Genomic DNA, 22880 nt, shown 5'->3' with positions numbered 1-22880 from the left:
TTTGTGGTAACCATTTTGTGCAGTCAAGCGATTGTACCGAAAAGAGATTAGAAGATCTGCAAGACAGTTACGTTATGTGGGCTGCATGAGAATCAGGAGAAATGCAATTCAGGTAGTTCGGATACTTTTGACCATGATAATACATGGTTCGATGGTTGCAGAGTTGTCCCAAGGGAGACAAGCGCCTACAGTCGTTCCAAGACATTACGAAAACAGTGAACTAGTTCAATATCAGTACTAATCAAGCGTATCTCCCAGTGAATATTGTGTTTTCTTCCAGGAGAATAACGTCTCCGCCTAAGAAGTCAATAACTATGCTACTATGGTTAGAGGCCCACGTCGAGGAGTTTCAGGTGAGATTCACACCGCCAAACTAGATAGATACCAGACTTACTGAACGCAATGACGATGTCTTCGAGAGTTATCCGAAGTATGTAAATAGCGTGCGTCTAATGTGTCCGTGGACACTTGCCACCACCTAGCTACAAACTAAGAATTTTGAGATTCGCCCTGTGACGAAGTGAAGCGGTTCTGTGTGGCAACCACGCTATCACGAGTGTGGTTTATAACGGTTTGGCTGATCATTGTAGCGATTTGCGTACATAACCAGTCATGTAGATCGATGCTGACAGTAAATACTCACTTGAATTTGTGTGTTTTATCCAAAATATATCCACTGATGACCCCACCAACAGTTCCTGAGACTACGAAAAGCAGTCCAACGCGTCCAGCAAATGCCTCTCCGCCCTAGAAAAAGCAAGACAATTCTGTTAAAAATTAAATTCTTTAAATTGGTTAACATATAATACAGTTGCACTGCAGACAATATCACATGTAAATTACATTTAGAAAAGCAAGTTAAGAGTTTAAGGCCTCAGCTACTTAAGACACAGAGCAGTAGTTCAGTTGCACATTCGTGCTTAATGCAAAGGAACAACCGTAACCTAACGGCACGTTAACAAAAATTAAGCAACGGCAACATTGTGTGTGGCAGGTGGAAATGTCGGATGCTAATGTTAGGCTTGGACAAGAGATTCTTATCCCACCCTCTCTTGTGACGTTTGGAAGGTAGGAGAGAGGTAGTAAGGCAGTGAAAGCAGGTCCTGAATTGTGCCTGGTTAGCTCAGTCGGTAATAACATTGCTCCACAAAGACAAGGTTCCGGGTCCGAGTCCCGTGAGGAAATGGAAATTTCAGGACACCGCTGCAGAGAGAACTATCCAATCTGGAAACGACGTGATGCTACCTGACTTCAGCCGGCGTGTTCTGGCGGGAGTGGGAGCAGCGCAGGGAGTGAGTGCACTGCTGGGGACTTACCGGAAAGTACTTCAGGATGAGCGGGTTGAGCAGCGTGGCGATGGCGTTGAAGGCGAGTAGGACGAGACTGAAGGAGAGCACGACGAGCAGGAAGGGCACAGAGCGCATCAGGCGGCGAACAACGGCCATCGTGCTCAGGTCGGGGCCCTCCTCCCCCGCAGGTACTTCCTCCCGCGCCGCCACGGCCGCGCTCGGCGGCGTCTTCGGCTTGTCCTGGAAAACTAAGCGCCACAAACAAGATAGTGACCCGAGTAAATATGAAGCTAATACCATGAAACCGCGCCTCTGCCCTCGGTAAAGGTTGCAGTACGGCCACAATTTTGTTCGTGTACTCGATGCCTTGTGTAATCTGAAATTAAGGCAAAATGACAACTCGTGGGACCGCCCCATACCTGTCCAGTTTCCATGTAGTTTGGTTAATGGAAGAAGTCTAATTTTACGTGCCGCTGTGAATAATTGTCTTTGCGAGGTACTCGACTCTAAATATCTACTGCATGCAGTTTTCTCTCTCCACGTTCGCTCGGGAACTTGTTGAGTTGGACGAGCATTCAGACACCATCCATTTCTGACGGGTTGTGATTGACGAGTCGTCACAGCCATCTCCATTTCCTGTCGCTTGTGATCTTTTTACGACTAGTGTTCTTATGACATGTTACACGGTGACGAGTGGCAAACCATTCCTTGTAGACACATAGTATAGTCTGTGTCGACACCAACAAATCGCACATTTTCATTCACAAAGTGGTCATGGCCACGTTCAGACACAATAGCACAGCGCAGAAGAAATATTTGTATTTTTCTTCTAGGAATCCCATTTATTTATTTTAGGTTAATTTAACATAAAATAAATAAACGTGACTGGTAGCAGAAAAATGCAAATCATGAATACTTAATTTTTATTGATATAAAGTTCCTACACCTTACAGGAATAACGTATGATCATAGCATGGGTTCGAAGTGATGACTGATGATTTCATTGCATGTATTGCAACTGCGTAATCCATTGACAAAACTTTGGATTCAAAATCATTTTGCTCGATTTCTTATATGACTGATTTTCCAGACAGGGGCGTAATTCGTGCTCCACCAGTATCTTTCGCATTATGCTCTTCGTACTGTACATTTCTCGCGCAAGAAGATAAACCCATATATTTTTCGAACTTTTATTAACTATTAGCTACTCATACGTTTCTGTCAAAGGCGCTAAATTTCTCGATAATTAGGTTGACGCCTATTTCAAAGCTTCTCTCTTCACGTTCGTTATGCTTCCCAGGTTCTACATACAGCTGCAGCATATATTAAATGCATGTGTGGAAGTTTCTATAGCGATTAATTCTTCATTTTCGACACCCAGTCATTAACTATATACAGTGGTAAACTCCGCCGTGGACACATTACAACTGCATTGTTCATTCACATTCTCATACAGCCTACAATATTCTTTTCCGATCATTGGTTCCTTATCTCAAAACATCATGATCATATCTACGTGTATGCTGCGGCATACTGACATCTCATAACTCAAGTGTACACTGATATTAAAATACCAACGATTTAACGTCATATATGTTACGCCAAACCTGTAGGTTTAAAAATATACAGTCTGTAGAACATCCTAAATTGAGCATTCTAAGATTAAGAAACAATAGTCGGAAATGAATATTTTACCTTTTTCGTGGTTCAAAATGGTTCAAATGGCTCTGAGCACTATGGGACCTAACATCTGAGGTCATCAGTCACCTAAAACTTAGAACTACTTAAACCTAACTAACTTAAGGACATCACACACATCCATGCCCGAGGCAGGATTCGAACTTGCGACCGTAGCGGTCGCGCGGTTCCAGACTGTAGCGCCTAGAACCGCTCGGCCACCCCTTCCGGCTTTTCGTGGTGTTTCATGAGTTATGCATGCGAGGCACGTCTTCGTAAACTGCCAATGTTTCATGACTATCGGCCTTAGGATGCTGAAAATCAATGCATAATAGTCTGTGATTTGTCCACGCTGTGGTTTACCAACGTTTATTGTTTGTATCTGATTGTCGAATATGGAGCATTAGTCATTAAAGGAACTTTTACTCAAGGCTCATAATGTGTGATACAACAGCATGTTGTACCCCGAAAATCGAATGAATAGAAATAGAAAACTTTCAAAACAGGCGTCATTGTAACTTGAAGAAATTTATCGCTGTTCATAGAAACTTCCGAGAATCTGGGTCTTCAATCTACAGAGGTTTATAGAAGAAAAATTAAACTAATTATGTGTGACAGCCACCTTTATTTACTTCCAATGTCATTGGCTGGGTGTAGCAAATCGTCTGTTTTGGACTTCATTTCGATGCAAATAAGGTATAATTTGCTACTTTTTGTTGTAATCTAGCACTTCAGTTATATATGTTAAAACAATAACAAAGTTATTTGTAAGGTGGTCGAGCTATAAGAATCCTGACTGACGTCATGTACATACATTTTCATCATTATGTGCCACAGAAACACGAAACGACAACACACACAGTCCAGAGGTTGTAGAGATGTAGAAACACAGTGCCTTACAAGTCAAAGGGTATTACCAGCTTACAATGCGAACCAAAGATTTTCTATGTCATGAACAATACCAGCTACCACGCAGCTACCGAGGCGGTCATTTTTAGAGTTGTTAGTTTACTCAAAACGGCATATAGGAACAAAATGAGAACCGCTTTTCCGACTGTTGGGACAGAGCCATAAAGTGAAACTTCTGCCAGCAAAATACTTGGTCAGTTCACTACATCACAGCAGGTAGGATTTGGCCCTTGCTCCTGCAAGTAAGTTGGCAATGACTCTTTTTTTTTTGGGTCGGTGACTCACTACGGGGTGTCATCTTCGAAGTCATAAAATGCCTGACCGTCACCGCCCCAGTCCATTCAGTTTCCGTTTTGATGTCATCCAACAGATGCAGCGTCTCCGTCGCGGACGCGTTTTGCTATAGACAGTTGCCGCCTTGCACTTAGTAATAGTTTAAATCGGAAAGAGTTCGGCATTGTCGCTCACGTACACTTTCCAGGGGAGATATCGATCTAAAAGCTTTCTAAGACACGAGCAGTCCCTCGAAATGACGGACACAGGCTTCGCCGCCTGTTCAGCATCTAACTCAACATTTTTCACTTTTCTTTTTTCTCATTATACGTTCCTATGCTAAAAAACAACACTTAAAAGGCGCCAAATATAAGACTTCTGGATTGTATGGAGTATTATTTACGCGTAAGTTTCTGGTAGAGGGGTTTCTGTACACTTCACAGGAAGGGCGGCATTTTTCCTACCTAAAAATGAAATGATCGTGTGGTATTGTTGGCTGGGAGGCCCCATGCAGGGGAGTTCAGCCGCCGTATGGCAAGTCCTTTTTAGTTTACGCCACTTCGGCTACTTGCTTGTCAATGATGATGAAAGACACACAACACCCAGTCCCCTGCCGGGAATCGTTCCCGAGCCCCTTGTGTGGTAGGTGGAAACGCTACCGCTACGCTACGGAGGCGAACTTTCCTACCTAGTTGGGAGTACAGTGGCGTCTGCTCAAACTTTTCATTGGCGGAACAAAAATGTTACTTTCTGCTTGAGACGCGGGAAACGTCCTCAGTAATGACGCGCTCTGCGATTTTATCTTCACTTCGCATTTTGCTCTGAGCAGAGTGACTTCAGGTTCTGCTGCCAGAGGGGACACTTCGGCCTCTGTTTGCAACAAGTCACTTCGCGTCGTACACTCGGTAGAGATACTTTGGTTCCGCACGCAGCTGGGGCACTTCGCGGTCACGACGCTCTAGGTGGAAACTTCTCTACCATACTATTGTGTCAGAACTCGTCTGAGGGCGATGCAGCAGAAGTGTCTACGCAGCCGCGCTTAGCAAGCCATCAGCATTTCCCGAAGCCAGCGCCTTCACATTTTAGTGATGGTGAGATTTACGGGCAACACCAGCGGTATAGGTCGTTAAGAATCGCGAACCTTTAATAATTTCAGTTAGGTTCTACCTGGCTACTGTGGCAGGCACAGCTGCACAACTTTATTTATATTCCAAGTATGAATGCAATCACTGGTGTCGAGTCGCGGCCGGCCGCGGTGGTCTCGCGGTTCTAGGCGCGCAGTCCGGAACCGTGCGACTGCTACGGTCGCAGGTTCGAATCCTGCCGCGGGCATGGATGTGTGTGATGTCCTTAGGTTAGTTAGGTTTAAGTAGTTCTAAGTTCTAGGGGACTAATGACCACAGCAGTTGAGTCCCATAGTGCTCAGAGCCATTTGAGCCCGTCGAGTCGCGGATTTGATTCAGTTAAAATTGAATGGGTTCTAGAGCTGAACTTACTATCACGTGCTTCCCTTCTTGGACTTTGCCAGGGGAGAGATCTAGATAGATAATTAACTAGCATCGTTTCTCATGCTCTTTTAATAGCGAGGGAGAGGGAGGCAGAGCGGGGGTTTCGCATGTTGATCAGGAAGCTTATGCCACAATGTTTCCTTCCCTTCGTGGCCAAATTCCATGATTACTTTTTTCCGTTATTTAGATTCCTACTGTTTATATTCGGGCAGAGAAGCACTGCATACGCATCCGTTGGCGACACTGCTACAGAAGAGTGTTCCAGGTGAGAGTCTTGTCAGCAACCCTCTCGCTAGCAATTTGGAAACGTTTCCTCCAGGTGTCGTCTTGGGAATAGCGAATTTGTTGTCTCGTTGTAGGTATAGTGTTTTTGATGAGAGCAATGCTTTGCCACAAGTGTTACAAATGGAAAACGTTCTCTACTTTCGAATTATTTTCAAACGAACAACCGGTAAGTCTGCAGGAGGCCGTGACACACCACTCCTTATGTATGATGCAATTCGTTTAGTGTTGTTTTGATATATAAACAGGCAAATATTTTTACAAATTACAAAGTTTTTCGGGTACCTGTATTCCTTGCAAGTAGAATATAGATAATCACTTGCAATAAAAATATAATTATATGTAAAAGGAAATGTCATGCCTAATTCACTTACTCATCATCACCAAGACCAAAAGGCTACGGAGAGAAACTTGAAGTTTGCTGAGGGTGTTAAAGTTATACCGTAAGCATCATTTAAGAAGGAAGTTTTAGGAATTTCACCCTTAAGGGGATAAAGAAAACCGGGGTTGGAACGTTTTCGAAAATACACTCCTGGAAATGGAAAAAAGAACACATTGACACCGGTGTGTCAGACCCACCATACTTGCTCCGGACACTGCGAGAGGGCTGTACAAGCAATGATCACACGCACGGCACAGCGGACACACCAGGAACCGCGGTGTTGGCCGTCGAATGGCGCTAGCTGCGCAGCATTTGTGCACCGCCGCCGTCAGTGTCAGCCAGTTTGCCGTGGCATACGGAGCTCCATCGCAGTCTTTAACACTGGTAGCATGCTGCGACAGCGTGGACGTGAACCGTATGTGCAGTTGACGGACTTTGAGCGAGGGCGTATAGTGGGCATGCGGGAGGCCGGGTGGACGTACCGCCGAATTGCTCAACACGTGGGGCGTGAGGTCTCCACAGTACATCGATGTTGTCGCCAGTGGTCGGCGGAAGGTGCACGTGCCCGTCGACCTGGGACCGGACCGCAGCGACGCACGGATGCACGCCAAGACCGTAGGATCCTACGCAGTGCCGTAGGGGACCGCACCGCCACTTCCCAGCAAATTAGGGACACTGTTGCTCCTGGGGTATCGGCGAGGACCATTCGCAACCGTCTCCATGAAGCTGGGCTACGGTCCCGCACACCGTTAGGCCGTCTTCCGCTCACGCCCCAACATCGTGCAGCCCGCCTCCAGTGGTGTCGCGACAGGCGTGAATGGAGGGACGAAAGGAGACGTGTCGTCTTCAGCGATGAGAGTCGCTTCTGCCTTGGTGCCAATGATGGTCGTATGCGTGTTTGGCGCCGTGCAGGTGAGCGCCACAATCAGGACTGCATACGACCGAGGCACACAGGGCCAACACCCGGCATCATGGTGTGGGGAGCGATCTCCTACACTGGCCGTACACCACTGGTGATCGTCGAGGGGACACTGAATAGTGCACGGTACATCCAAACCGTCATCGAACCCATCGTTCTACCATTGCTAGACCGGCAAGGGAACTTGCTGTTCCAACAGGACAATGCACGTCCGCATGTATCCCGTGCCACCCAACGTGCTCTAGAAGGTGTAAGTCAACTACCCTGGCCAACAAGATCTCCGGATCTGTCCCCCATTGAGCATGTTTGGGACTGGATGAAGCGTCGTCTCACGCGGTCTGCACGTCCAGCACGAACGCTGGTCCAACTGAGGCGCCAGGTGGAAATGGCATGGCAAGCCGTTCCACAGGACTACATCCAGCATCTCTACGATCGTCTCCATGGGAGAATAGCAGCCTGCATTGCTGCGAAAGGTGGATATACACTGTACTAGTGCCGACATTGTGCATGCTCTGTTGCCTGTGTCTATGTGCCTGTGGTTCTGTCAGTGTGATCATGTGATGTATCTGACCCCAGGAATGTGTCAATAAAGTTTCCCCTTCCTGGGACAATGAATTCACGGTGTTCTTATTTCAATTTCCAGGAGTGTATGTCGCTTAAAGGCAATTTTGAAGCTATACCTGTGAAAATTGGTATTAGGCCTCTCAGTCATAAGTAAAAAAAATAAGTGTTTCAGCATTTTTGGTAATCCAATCCCTAAGGTTGTGAAATAGTGTGTGGACGTTTTTTTTAACCAAATCACTATTAAAGAACTACTAAAAGCTACATCTATTAAAATTGGTATTTGATTTCTCGGTTAGAAATTAAAAAATATGTGTTTCAGTGTTTTTGGAAATTCAGCCCTTAATGTGGCGAAATAAAGGATCTCGGTTAGAAATAAAGAAATATGTGTTCGTGGATGAAAGTTCCTATGGAAACATCACCACAAGGAAACGCAACAGGCAGGATGAACAGAAACCTCTGACTTCACCTGCCAGAATCAATTTTTGGTCGGAAGTGCATTCGGAAAAGACCATGTTTCTGTGGCCTTAAATAGGCAATATATTCTACGTAAGTTGAGCAGAGGATTCTAAGCTACTCATTTATAATCACTTCTTATTTCGTAACTCAATATGATTAATACAATAACGCAGAAAAACCCTACAGTCATTTTGACTGTGAAGGATGCGGTTATAGCTTGCGTAACCTGGGTCATATTTACCATGTATTTCTTCTTTAATCAGCTGTTGGCTCTGAGCACTATGGGACTCAACTGCTGTGGTCATCAGTCCTCTAGAACTTAGAACTACTTAAACCTAACTAACCTAAGGACATCACACACATCCATGCCCGAGGCAGGATTCGAACCTGCGACCGTAGCAGTCGCACGGTTCCTGACTGCGCGCCTAGAACCGCGAGACCACCGCGGCCGGCGTCAGCTGTTCATCACTAAAATACAGAGTGTATAATAACAGTATCGAAAACTAACACGGAGGAAACTGTACGACAAAAAGTTCAAGCAAACATTGTGAAAACGGTTTCTGTGTGAAAATCGTAATTGTTGGCGAGTGGCTGTACGCGTTTGTACGAAGGAAGGACACGTGATTCTTTTCTTTCAGTAGAGATACGTCAAGCAGCAGGTCCCAGTCGCAGTTATAATCGGAAACCGCGTTAAGCTGCCTGAGGGAACTTCGTAAGTTGCTGCATCCGAATGCCTGCGAGGTCTGCTGCCTACAGCCACAGAGGATTCCTTCCGCAGACGTGGTAATTTTAGGGAGTTGCACTCACTCTAGCTTTCCGAGGTAATCGTTGCAATGAGGTCCTTTGTATACCACAGAATTCGTTTTACTATTAAGATACGTATAAAAATAGCTGTGTACCTGTGTTCCGCATCCGTTTCATCTTTTCGGAGGCAAGTAATATGCAATGTTTACTCACATACATCGACGCTTCTTCTTTCTCGTAGCAGTGTCGTCTGCTAAAGAAGCTGAATTGTCCAGTTTACTATGAAAGTGTCACACATACCATATAGTTATGTTTCATACCCTGAGACGTTCACAGAGCTACCTTTTGCGTCTTTAGGGTTGACACACCTCATAATTCCCGGGACACGTCCACGAAGTTGAATATATTTCTTGAGAAACTGACCTCCCCACAACTTTTGTATATTCATGTTTCCACTATCTGACTTGATTGCTGCCAGCGATAACCGAGATTACTTTTCAGGAACGGATAGAAATATTACACTCCTGGAAATGGAAAAAAGAACACATTGACACCGGTGTGTCAGACCCACCATACTTGCTCCGGACACTGCGAGAGGGCTGTACAAGCAATGATCACACGCACGGCACAGCGGACACACCAGGAACCGCGGTGTTGGCCGTCGAATGGCGCTAGCTGCGCAGGATTTGTGCACCGCCGCCGTCAGTGTCAGCCAGTTTGCCGTGGCATACGGAGCTCCATCGCAGTCTTTAACACTGGTAGCATGCCGCGGCAGCGTGGACGTGAACCGTATGTGCAGTTGACGGACTTTGAGCGAGGGCGTATAGTGGGCATGCGGGAGGCCGGGTGGACGTACCGCCGAATTGCTCAACACGTGGGGCGTGAGGTCTCCACAGTACATCGATGTTGTCGCCAGTGGTCGGCGGAAGGTGCACGTGCCCGTCGACCTGGGACCGGACCGCAGCGACGCACGGATGCACGCCAAGACCGTAGGATCCTACGCAGTGCCGTAGGGGACCGCACCGCCACTTCCCAGCAAATTAGGGACACTGTTGCTCCTGGGGTATCGGCGAGGACCATTCGCAACCGTCTCCATGAAGCTGGGCTACGGTCCCGCACACCGTTAGGCCGTCTTCCGCTCACGCCCCAACATCGTGCAGCCCGCCGCCAGTGGTGTCGCGACAGGCGTGAATGGAGGGACGAATGGAGACGTGTCGTCTTCAACGATGAGAGTCGCTTCTGCCTTGGTGCCAATGATGGACGTATGCGTGTTTGGCGCCGTGCAGGTGAGCGCCACAATCAGGACTGCATACGACCGAGGCACACAGGGCCAACACCCGGCATCATGGTGTGGGTAGCGATCTCCTACACTGGCCGTACACCACTGGTGATCGTCGAGGGGACACTGAATAGTGCACGGTACATCCAGACCGTCATCGAACCCATCGTTCTACCATTCCTAGACCGGCAAGGGAACTTGCTGTTCCAACAGGACAATGCACGTCCGCATGTATCCCGTGCCACCCAACGTGCTCTAGAAGGTGTAAGTCAACTACCCTGGCCAGCAAGATCTCCGGATCTGTCCCCCATTGAGCATGTTTGGGACTGGATGAAGCGTCGTCTCACGCGGTCTGCACGTCCAGCACGAACGCTGGTACAACTGAGGCGCCAGGTGGAAATGGCATGGCAAGCCGTTCCACAGGACTAAATCCAGCATCTCTACGATCGTCTCCATGGGAGAATAGCAGCTTGCATTGCTGCGAAAGGTGGATATACACTGTACTAGTGCCGACATTGTGCATGCTCTGTTGCCTGTGTCTATGTGCCTGTGGTTCTGTCAGTGTGATCATGTGATGTATCTGACCCCAGGAATGTGTCAATAAAGTTTCCCCTTCCTGGGACAATGAATTCACGGTGTTCTTATTTCAACTTCCAGGAGTGTACAAGCCTGTCTAGGTTTTTCACTTCAAGTGCGATATTGGTTACGCTCTTGACCTTAATCGTTAATATCACCGTCCACTATCACGGTGTTCGATATTTGTGTGATAACCACGCATTCCGCTTCACTCTATAGAAAACGTCTTACAAGGAGAAGAATATTGTTAATACCTAAAGGGTACGCTCGGAACGAAGGAAGTTTTAGAGCTTTCGAGTAAGCATTCCGACATTTTCTGTAACTCCTTGCCTAAATACAAATGTCAGGTAGGGGATCTGAACTCTGCTCTTCTCGAACACCAGTCCAAGGCCATAGTCATCGCGTAAAACAATGGAAAGTATATTTTGAGAACCGTTACGACAGATAGACCGCAGAGCGATATTGTGGCCTCGAAAGTATATTTCGAGCAAGAAGAATGACGTCAAGATAAGGAAGATTATGGCGCCTACGGAAGCATTCAGAGTCGGTGTTCCAAACAATTTCCCCAACTGCATTACAACTTATTCTGCTCCATGAGCATCATAACTTCTTGTCGAGTAGATACACAGATGTAGAAGACCTTCGGGGGAATGTCTGCCAGGAACTTCATAAAGCAGTCACGGAGAGTTATCTCGACAGTTTCATGAAATGGTTAGCCTGTCACAAGCGAGAAGTAAAACATTCTTTCTGGTTCAAGTCTCCTGCCGTCGTATACGTCCTTGAATATCTCACACGTATTGGACGAAGCTGAAATACATATGAAAAATACCTATTTAATGAAATAGGAAGGAAGTTTAGCAAAACGACGTGGATCTAAATGGCACAAATATCCCTCTTTTCTGTTTCAATTTTCTTAGTGTGACTGACGTGATTCTCCACCACTTCCCATTTGTAGCACACATTAGATATCTTCATATCTGTTACATGCAACATCCTCAGTAATCTGTTTCATGTATTTTAATCTTTGTCTCTCACAATGAGTTTCCCCTTCCACTGACAAACTAAAGCCGGCCGCGGTGACCGGGCGGTTCTAGGCGCTTCAGTCCGGAACTTCGCGACTGCTACGGTCGCATGTTCGAATCCTGCCTCGGCATGAATGTGTGTGATGTCCTTAGGTTGGTTAGGTTTAAGTAGTTCTAAGTTTCTAGGGGACTGATGACCTCAGATGTTAAGTCCCATAGTGCTCAGAGCTGTTGTTGTTGTTGTTTTTTTTTTTTCAACCTAATTTATCCTAAATGTGTTAGAGCCAGCCTTTTCTTCTTATAAGTGCTTCTGATAAATTTATTCTTCTTTAGTTCTTAGTGGTACATCTTCGTTTCGTCCTTTATCTCATTGCTTCATTCCAGCTCACTTTGTAGTAATAACAATAAATGCTTCCAGTCTATTCCTAGCCAGTTTCCCCATATGCAATATTTTAGTTGCGAGTAACCCTGTACTCCAGATCTGCAGTCTCAGAAATGTCTTCTTTAATTCCATGTACATATTTTGTACTGGTAACGTGCATTTGTGAAAATAAGGTTTCTTTGCCTATAAGAATCTACTTCTGTTATTCTTTTTTTGTGGTTTAGATTCCTAGATAGATGATAACTTCTGCTTCTTTTACCATCACCCTAATTATGAGATTTAAACACTGTCTTCTCTCTTTACTACTATGTCCTAAATTGTTTACCTTTAACCGAAAGACTGCCAAGTTACCTTACCAGCTCATTCAATCGATTACGATATCTCTCCTCTAGTACAGGACGGCGTCATCGGTTAGTCATAGGTTGCAGGTCCCTCTTCATGTTTCTCTGGTCTGAAATTTTTTTGACTTCCTTCGTTACTTCTTCGACAAAAGCGTAACGAAAATGTAGTGATAGTGTGCAATCGTACCCAACACCCTTCATACGATGAACATCTCTTTCTTGATGCTTAGCTTTTATTACTCCCATTTTGTTGTGGTGGTAACTATCGATGATTCACTTGCTTCTAAATTCATACTTCTGATGTACTACCACTCAGTGCTCATCAGTTAATCACTGCCGTTACAAATACACCACGTTGCTCTGGAAATATTAGCAATGATAGCCACTCTGCTGGGCACGTACGGAGCTATGGTTATCAGGTTTGTTTTTTAACTCCACATTGTGATTTTAATTACTTGCAGGTTTCCGTTAATAATAACTCAAAATTTCGTACTTCGCATGCGATGAAACTTAACCAAAATGCATTGTAGAGCACATAAGACGGCATAAATGAAAGTAAAACCACAATTCTAAATTAAAATTTATCTTCAAACATAGAATATTTTGAAGTAATCAAAGTGGATGTTTCAAGGCTATAGAGTGCTGTTACTCCGTGTATTAGTAAACCACATTCAGCCTGAATTGTTGTGCTGTTAACTTTCATGAGCGAGCTCTATAGTAAATAAATTTCCCACGCTTTGTAAAGTTGCACTCGGTTCTGCAAAACTTTGGAGAAGTGCACTGCAAGCAGTAACATGCCATCTGAGAGCGTGCTGAAGTTGTACTATTCATTATACTAATTATTTTTAGCTTGTGACTATGTGCAATGGAATAAATGTAATTTACATTTTACCAAATGCGGTTCACCGCTATGTGTTGAGGTGTCTTCATTGTTATGAAATCACTGCACGTTTTCGTTTAAATGCAGGACTTTTGATATAGTTACTGTTCCATTATAAGAGCTGCACAAAGTACTTGGAAACGTCATTTGACCTTATTTTGTGCCCACGTTTATTTCATTCCTTCGCTGTGAAATTGTTTCCTCGTTCCAGGCCAATCTGCCGCGGTGTTCTTTGGTTTTTCCTCGTGATCAACTAGTCATCTTCCCATAGCTGAAAAATTTCGCTTAACCAATACGCATGGCACTCCACAAACAGATCATGTCACTTCCGAAAACATTCCTTTCACGGATGCCTTTTGGATAATTATGAGTTCCACTCTCGCAGCAAATCAAAATTCACCATCACTTTACACGCTAAACCGAGAAGAGTATCGTCGCTTATTGTTCTGAAGTCGCGTGGTTATGTTTACGTGGCCACTGTAAACGCCCCTTTCAATGAAGATAATTCACCGCATACACGCCATAGTCATTTCTCAGATCTCTCAGCCTAACACGTCGGTCGTCGAGCCCTTTTACTATTTTAGAGAGGCTCCGTATCTGTATTTAGCTGCCGCGTGGGATTAGCCGAGCGGTCTAGGGCGCTGCAGTCATGGATTGTGCGGCTGATCCCTTCGGAGGTTCGAGTCCTCCCTCGGGCATTGGTGTGTGTGTTTGTCCTTAGGATAATTTAGGTTAAGTAGTGTGTAAGCTTAGGGACTGATGACCTTAGCAGTTAAGTCCCATAAGATTTCACACACATTTGAACCGTTTACATTTAGCTATTATTGCCACTCACTGTGAACAATGGGACGAACATCTAACCAGCTGTCTGAGTTTGATCTGACACTGTTCTACCAATGACCTTCCATTGCATTTGGTGCCATTCTACCAACTTGGTTACTCCAACTGCCATGTTTTTCTCTCAGAGTAATAACTGTCATCCTTCTACACAAATACAGTAAACTGAAGCCAGTAACTTTTTCAAAATATTCGATTATTTCATAAACCAGTTTCTTTAAACTTTTCAGGCCGGTATTCAGATTGTGTACACGAAAGTTAAATGAACATTTCATAACGTGATGCTAGGTGCTGGTTCTGTTGTAACAAGATAGAAAAATATTTTAATATACAACCAAATTCGGTTTATTGCACCTAACATGATAATATGTATATGAGTATTAAATTATTTTAACAGTAGAGGGCTTGGATATTTATCTTCATAGTACAAGATGTATTCTTTGGAAGGTTAGTGACATAGACATAAATGTAGTTAGGATGTATAGGATGTAAAGGGAGGGATCTTTGTAACAAGCGCCAGTTGTACATTACATGCTGGATGTTGGAAATGTATTGTGACAATCTGTATATATATTCATATCTAGTGAAAAATAAATGATCTGTAATGGAAGCAGCTAGATGGATACTAATACAAAGGCGCCCATACTGTCGCAGTAAGTACAGAATTAATTTTTTGCTACAAATACCATATCAACATTACTCATGGCGATATATTAAAATCCACACATCAAACAAGTTTTGCATCGCCCAGGTTCCCAGAACTCCCGAAGACAGACGTTGACGGTGGATATTGCATTACAGACACAGTCCCTTTGACTATTCAGAGATGTCACTAATCACGCCCAGAGATGTAAACAACCATGCAAGAGCAGCGCCTATTAGACGGAGGGAGTCCGACAGCCGATCAGTTCTAGTCATTCCACCAGAAAGGAAGAACACGGCTCGTGTTGTCTGTAGTTCAAACATGCCTAGACGGTCAATACCCCGGTTCGATCGCGTCCGCATTGTTATTTCGTGCCAGGAAGGGCTCTCAAAAAGGGATGTGCCCAGGCGTCTCGGAGTGAAGCAAAGCGATGTTGTTCGGAGATGTAGAAGATACAGAGAGACAAGAACTGTCGATGACATGTCTCGCTCAGGCTGCTCAAGGGCTACTACTGCAGTGGATGACAGCTACCTACGGATTATGACTCGGAGGAACCCTGACAGCAACGCCACGATGTTGAATAATGCTTTTCGTGTTACGACTCAAACTGTGCGCAATAGGTTGCATGATGGGCATACTGCATGCTGCATGATGCTCCCGACGTCCATGGTGAGGTCCATCTTTGCAAACACGACACCATGCAGCGCGGTACAAATGGGCCCAACAATATGCTGAATGGACGGCTCAGGATTGGCATCACATTCTCTTCACCGATGAGTGTTGCACATGACTTTAACCAGACAATCGTCGGAGATGTGTTTGGAGACAACACGGTGAGGCTGAATGCACTGTCCAGCGAGTGCAACAAGGTGGAGGTTCCCTGCTGTTTTGGGGTGGAGTTATGTAGGGCCGACTTACGCCACTGGTGGTCATGGAAGGCGCCGTAACGGCTATACGATACGTGAATGTCATCCTCCGACCGATAGTTCAACCACATAGGCAGCATATTGACGAGACATTCGTCTTCTCCGAATACAATTCGCGCCCCCATCGTGCACATCTTGTGAATGTCTTCCTTCAGGATAGCGACATCGCTCGACTAGAGTGCCCAGCATGTTCTCCAGACATGAACCCTATCGAACATGCCTAGGACAGATTGAAAAGGGCTGTTTATAGACGAATTGACCCACCAACCACTCTGAGGGATCTACGCCGAATCGCCGTTGAGGAGTGGGACAATCTGGACCAACAGTGCCTTGATGAACTTGTGGATAGTATGCCACAACGAATACAGGCATGCATCAATGCAAGAGGACGTGCTACTGGGTATTAGAGGTACCGGTGTGTACAGCAATCTGGACCTCCACCTCTGAAGGTCTCGCTGTATGGTGGTACAATATGCAATTTGTGGTTTTCATGAGCAATAAAAAGGGCGGAAATGATGTTTATGTTGATCTCTATTCCAATTTTTTGTACGGGTTCTGGAACTCTCGGAACCGAGGTGACGCAAAACTTTTTTTGATGTGTTTATTACTGTTTCTTCTTGTCACAGAGCCAGTACCCAGTATCACGCTGTGAAATAGTCATGTAGCTTCCATGTGTACCATCTGAAGATGAGCCTGAAAAGTTCAGAACCGGTTTATGGGATAAACGTGTATTTTAAGCAAATGATTTGTCGCAGTTTTCTGTTTTATATTGAATAAACACCTATAGTGGATAAGCTTAACCTGTTACCCTTCCGTTAAATTTGGTATTTTCTGCTGTTTTAGAGGACTCCAGCAAATCACAGTGTCGCTGGTTTTGAACAGCACAGCTGTGATAACATATTTTGTACTTGTTAGATTTTTTGAGTTTATGTGGTTTGATGCTGTCTTATTGTTAGTTATGAAAACTGGGGTAAGTTCCTCCTTCTGGGTGGCGGTAAACTAGTACTGTTACTATCATCAGCAATTCTTGTGTACCACAGAAAGTAATCTTAAGTGGGAAATGGATCTCTTGCGGCAACGCGCCGCGTCTCTTCGTGACTCAGAACATCCTGAGAAGCATTACGTTACAGGGAGAAAACAGAGGCCGGAAAATATTTTCGGGAAAGAAGGATCGACTTGATGTCCAGCCGGATAAGAGCCGTTGTTGCAGCCAGATGTGGCAGATCTCTCACCTTTGAACTGGTGACTGATGTTCGATACTGCTGCATGTCAAACCGTTGTTAGTCGACAGCACCCTGTATCTTCGGCATTGGTCGGTCCAGGCTAGTTTATATGACGCAAGCTGTTTTACACGAATGGAGGTACTCATTTAAGACCGTTGACACGGTTGCACGTGAAAGGTCCCGTGTCTGTGCGAGATCGGAATTAGAGTATACCATGCATCAGCTACCCACTATATCGCAACAAGGAAATGCTTTGGTATAGCACATCTTGCCCATATTTCGCCCATCTGTCACACAAATACCCAATATAACGTCTTTTGACATCCCAGTCACGTGATACGTGGAACCATTACATTCTCTGCAGCTACATAAACGTTCTCTCTCCGACAAATCAGCAGTCTGTAACTTAATTTTTCATGAATGTATTATGTAATTACGTACTATGGTATGTATCGAGACGAAATCCATAGTCGAATCAGAAATTGTGCGGTCGTTATAGTGTATTGAATCTTAGACGCTGTGCAACCACATGCTTTTGTTTTAGATGCTTCTTCTGTGTCACAGAGGTGCTTAACATATGGATGATAATGCCGCAATGAGGTCACCTGTGATTCCGCAGTGTAGCTTCTCTACCACTATACACATCACTAGGCTGTCTGTATAGCCATCCAATGTGCCAAGTGCAGAATATCAGCAGGTGAGTTCCAAGATGGCCGCCGAGTAAGTGACGCCAGAAACCATTTCCAGAAAGTTAAGTGATTTAGACAGGAATATAATTTAGTTTAACGCCGACAACAAATTAAATACGTGCATTAGTGTATCGTTTAGTCTTGCCATTAAAGGTTTGACTTTTCTTTGCGTATTTTTTCAGAAAACACGAAAAGATCGTAACTTCGCGAAGTTGCGCTTAGGCTTAAATTTTGCAAACGTGTTTGTTTATTGTTTCACGGTAATTTAACTAGTTTCTCGGTAACAAATAAGTAAACTACCGTAAATAGCGTATAACTTCATTGTTTTAATACAGATTTCAGAAAACAGCGTAACTTTATATCAGAAACTTCCCTATATACATTTGTTTATAGGCCTAATTCTCGTAACGTTTTTGGAAAATCAAAGTTAAAGTACCTCGTTTAATTGTCCTTTTTTTCATTCAATCGAGTGAAATATATAATAAATAGCGTATACCTTCATTGTTTTAATACAGATCTCAGAAAAACAGCGGAATTTTAAATCAGAAACTTGCTTATATACATTTGTGAATAGGCTTAATTCTTGTAACGTCTTTTTTGATTTTCGGTAATTTAATTGATTTATTCTAGCTAAAGTATTATTTTTGCCATGAGTGAGAAGTGCCTGACTTGCCGTAGAATTGTTAGTTCCGGGGTTTGGTGTGATGGATGTAGTAGTTTTTTTCACTGGGGGGATTGCAGTGGCGTGGGTGTTGGGAAAGTGGATCAGGCTCAACAGTGGTTATGTAGGATTTGCAGCAGAGATAGGAAGATAGTGGAACAGGAGGGGAAAATTGCTGCCCTTCAGGCTGAGCTACACTCCTGGAAATGGAAAAAAGAACACATTGACACCGGTGTGTCAGACCCACCATACTTGCTCCAGACACTGCGAGAGGGCTGTACAAGCAATGATCACACGCACGGCACAGCGGACACACCAGGAACCGCGGTGTTGGCCGTCGAATGGCGCTAGCTGCGCAGCATTTGTGCACCGCCGCCGTCAGTGTCAGCCAGTTTGCCGTGGCATACGGAGCTCCATCGCAGTCTTTAACACTGGTAGCATGCTGCGACAGCGTGGACGTGAACCGTATGTGCAGTTGACGGACTTTGAGCGAGGGCGTATAGTGGGCATGCGGGAGGCTGGGTGGACGTACCGCCGAATTGCTCAACACGTGGGGCGTGAGGTCTCCACAGTACATCGATGTTGTCGCCAGTGGTCGGCGGAAGGTGCACGTGCCCGTCGACCTGGGACCGGACCGCAGCGACGCACGGATGCACGCCAAGACCGTAGGATCCTACGCAGTGCCGTAGGGGACCGCACCGCCACTTCCCAGCAAATTAGGGACACTGTTGCTCCTGGGGTATCGGCGAGGACCATTCGCAACCATCTCCATGAAGCTGGGCTACGGTCCCGCACACCGTTAGGCCGTCTTCCGCTCATGCCCCAACATCGTGCAGCCCGCCTCCAGTGGTGTCGCGACAGGCGTGAATGGAGGGACGAATGGAGACGTGTCGTCTTCAGCGATGAGAGTCGCTTCTGCCTTGGTGCCAATGATGGTCGTATGCGTGTTTGGCGCCGTGCAGGTGAGCGCCACAATCAGGACTGCATACGACCGAGGCACACAGGGCCAACACCCGGCATCATGGTGTGGGGAGCGATCTCCTACACTGGCCGTACACCACTGGTGATCGTCGAGGGGACACTGAATAGTGCACGGTACATCCAGACCGTCATCGAACCCATCGTTCTACCATTCCTAGACCGGCAAGGGAACTTGCTGTTCCAACAGGACAATGCACGTCCGCATGTATCCCGTGCCACCCAACGTGCTCTAGAAGGTGTAAGTCAACTACCCTGGCCAGCAAGATCTCCGGATCTGTCCCCCATTGAGCATGTTTGGGACTGGATGAAGCGTCGTCTCACGCGGTCTGCACGTCCAGCACGAACGCTGGTCCAACTGAGGCGCCAGGTGGAAATGGCATGGCAAGCCGTTCCACAGGACTACATCCAGCATCTCTACGATCGTCTCCATGGGAGAATAGCAGCTTGCATTGCTGCGAAAGGTGGATATACACTGTACTAGTGCCGACATTGTGCATGCTCTGTTGCCTGTGTCTATGTGCCTGTGGTTCTGTCAGTGTGATCATGTGATGTATCTGACCCCAGGAATGTGTCAATAAAGTTTCCCCTTCCTGGGACAATGAATTCACGGTGTTCTTATTTCAATTTCCAGGAGTGTAGATCAGGCTAGGGAAGATCTGGACAGGTTAAGGAGGGAGAAGGGCAAAGAGAGGTGGGAAGTGGCAACAGGTAGCAGAAGGAACAGGCCTAGAACTAAGTCTGACAGTTTTGTGGTGAATGTCAAAAATAAGTTTGACCTGTTGCTTCAGTTAGAAACTGATGAGTCTCAAGCAGAGGTAGGTGTAGACAGGACACAACAAACTTTCAATAGGAAATTGAGAAAGAATGTAGGAAAGACATCGAAAAGGAAGAAAGTTTTGTTGTTAGGCAGTTCTCATGCCAGAGGTGTAGGCCAACTTCTGCAGGAGGAATTAGGACCAGAATACCAGGTCACAAATTTTTTCAAACCAAGTGCTAGTCTGGATCAGGTGACAGAGGATTTAGGTTCACTCTGTAAAGGATTTACCAGGGAAGACACCGTGGTTATTGTGGGAGGGCCAGGGAACAGCATCGACAGAGATCCTGGGTACAGTATAGAGTGTGACCTGGTAAAGATTGCGTCGGCATCGAGACACACCAATGTTGAATTTGTATCTGTCCTGAAACGCCATGACCGGCCTCATTTGAACTCTTCTGTTGGGAGAGTTAATTTGGAGTTGGAACGGCTGCTTGGGTCAGGTGCGGGGGCTCATATTGGTTTGGTTCCTGTTGATTATCTCAGTAGGTGGGACTATACCAGGCACGGCCTACATCTCAACAGGAAAGGGAAGGGGAAACTGGCTGGGGTAATAGCAGGAAATTTAAGGGGGGGAGGCACTGCCATGAATGGTAAAATACCAGTGGTTACAGGTGTTGGAGCAGCACCTTTTTTAGGATAGGTAAGACAGAAAGATGTCAAGTTCTACGAGAGGTCAGGATTGAAACAAATCTTCATTTTAGGAAAGAAATTAAACAGCACAATTCTAGCACATTGGATCACCAATCACAGCTATCAATTATAAATTTTCACCAATCACCAGAAATTTTATCTCCACCAAGTTGTATCTCAGTCCTAGGTAATTGCATTTATGAATTAAAGTCACCCAACCCAGTTGACATAATCTGCCTCTCTGAACACCGTGTGACCACTGGTATAGTAACTAGGCCTAAGCACAATGAGAAACTCAGACAGGAGAGTACTGCAAATGTTAGAATAAGGAAAGGTTCTCATAAAAGTATAATTAAAAATAATGTAAGTATATTTCATCAAAATATTGGGAGTTTAAAGAATAAAGTAGATGAGCTTCTGGTTTGTTTAGAAGATTTAGAAGCTGAGAATGAAATAGATATACTATGCCTGTCTGAGCATCACATTGTTACTGATATGGATAAGGTAAATGTAAGTGGATATAAGCTCTCTGCACATGTAATGAGAGAAAATATGGAGAAAGGAGGAGTTGCCATATATGTCAAAAGTTATCATTGTGCAAAAAGTATAGAAACAAAAAAGTTTTGTGTAGAGAAACATATAGAAGCATGTGCCTGTGAGCTTAAATTAAATAAAGGCACATTTATAATTGTAACTGTATATAGGTCCCCATCAGGAAATTTTCATCTATTTCTGAAAAATTTGGACTCCTTGTTGTGCTATCTGTCAGACAGGGGGAAGCGAATTATTATTTGTGGGGACTTCAATGTAGATTCTCTGAAAGAGGGTAATAGGAAAAATGACCTTGAAGTATTACTCGGTTCTTTCAATTTGACACCCGTTATTGATTTTCCTACTCGGGTGGTAAAGGATAGCAGCTCACTGATAGATAACTTCTTTATAGACCAAGATAAGTTTAACCAGATAAATGCTCAGCCTGTTGAGAATGGTCTTTCTGATCATGGTGCACAGCTAGTTACAATATATGACATAGCTCCATTCAGCAATACTAAACAGTCCTCCAAAGTAGTACGTTCAGTCAACGATTTAACAATTGCAAATTTCAGGGAAAGCCTACAGCAGTTAGACTGGGATGAGGTGTACCGTGAACCTGATGCCAATTTAAAATATAATTTATTTCGTGACATTTTTGTAAATGCATTTGAAAACTGCTTCCCCAAGAAAATAGTTAAATATACTCGTAAGAAACCTTGTAACAAACCATGGCTTACTAAGGGTATAAAAATATCTTGTAACCGGAAAAGAGAAATGTATCTGACAGCAAGAAAGAGTAGTGACCCAGAAACTATCAAAAATTATAAAAACTACTGTGTTATATTAAGAAAAGTTATTAAAAAATCCAGGAGTATGTGTATCATGTCTGAAATCAGCAACTCTGATAATAAAATTAAAACAATTTGGAATATTATTAAAAGAGAAACAGGTCAACCAAGAGCAGAGGAAGACAGTATTACCATCAAATTGAATGAAAACTTTACGAACAAAAAGTCAGAAGTTGAAAATATTTTTAATAATCATTTTCTAAATGTTGTGGATATAGTAGGATCCAGGTGTTCATTAGAAGATGCTAGGCTGGTAATGGAAGAGGCCATACCTATGCAATTTGATACAATTGAAATCTCACCCACTTCTCCCTCTGAAATTAGGAAAATAATAAACTTGCTTAAAAGCAAAAACTCACATGGAATTGATGGCATTTCCAGCAAAATACTAAAACCTTGTTCTCAACAGATAAGTAAGATTCTCAGCCACCTGTGTAATAGCTCTCTGGAACAGGGCATTTTCCCTGATAGACTGAAATATGCTATTGTTATACCTTTGCATAAAAAGGGGGATAGATCTGATGTCAACAATTACCGTCCAATCTCCCTTCTAACAGCTTTATCCAAAATTTTTGAGAAAGTAATGTAATCAAGAGTAGCTTCACATA

At 44.6% G+C, this 22880-nt stretch overlaps 1 protein-coding gene across 1 annotated transcript in view; it reads right to left on the bottom strand.

The window, feature by feature from the left end:
* LOC126249632 (feline leukemia virus subgroup C receptor-related protein 2-like) overlaps window positions 1–22880 on the bottom strand; it is an 84982-nt gene that overhangs the window by 30231 nt on the left and 31871 nt on the right. The window contains exons 4-5 of the mRNA XM_049951309.1: window positions 1317–1537; window positions 644–747 (exon numbers count right to left, since the gene is read on the bottom strand). Of these exons, the coding sequence (XP_049807266.1) occupies window positions 644–747; window positions 1317–1537 (325 nt within the window). The remainder of the gene's footprint in view (window positions 1–643; window positions 748–1316; window positions 1538–22880) is intronic.

This window comes from Schistocerca nitens, chromosome 3, assembly GCF_023898315.1.
Source record: "Schistocerca nitens isolate TAMUIC-IGC-003100 chromosome 3, iqSchNite1.1, whole genome shotgun sequence".
Classification (NCBI taxonomy): domain Eukaryota; kingdom Metazoa; phylum Arthropoda; class Insecta; order Orthoptera; family Acrididae; genus Schistocerca; species Schistocerca nitens.
The sequence above is the reverse complement of the archived record's forward strand: the minus strand, read 5'-3'. Positions and strand labels throughout refer to the sequence as shown.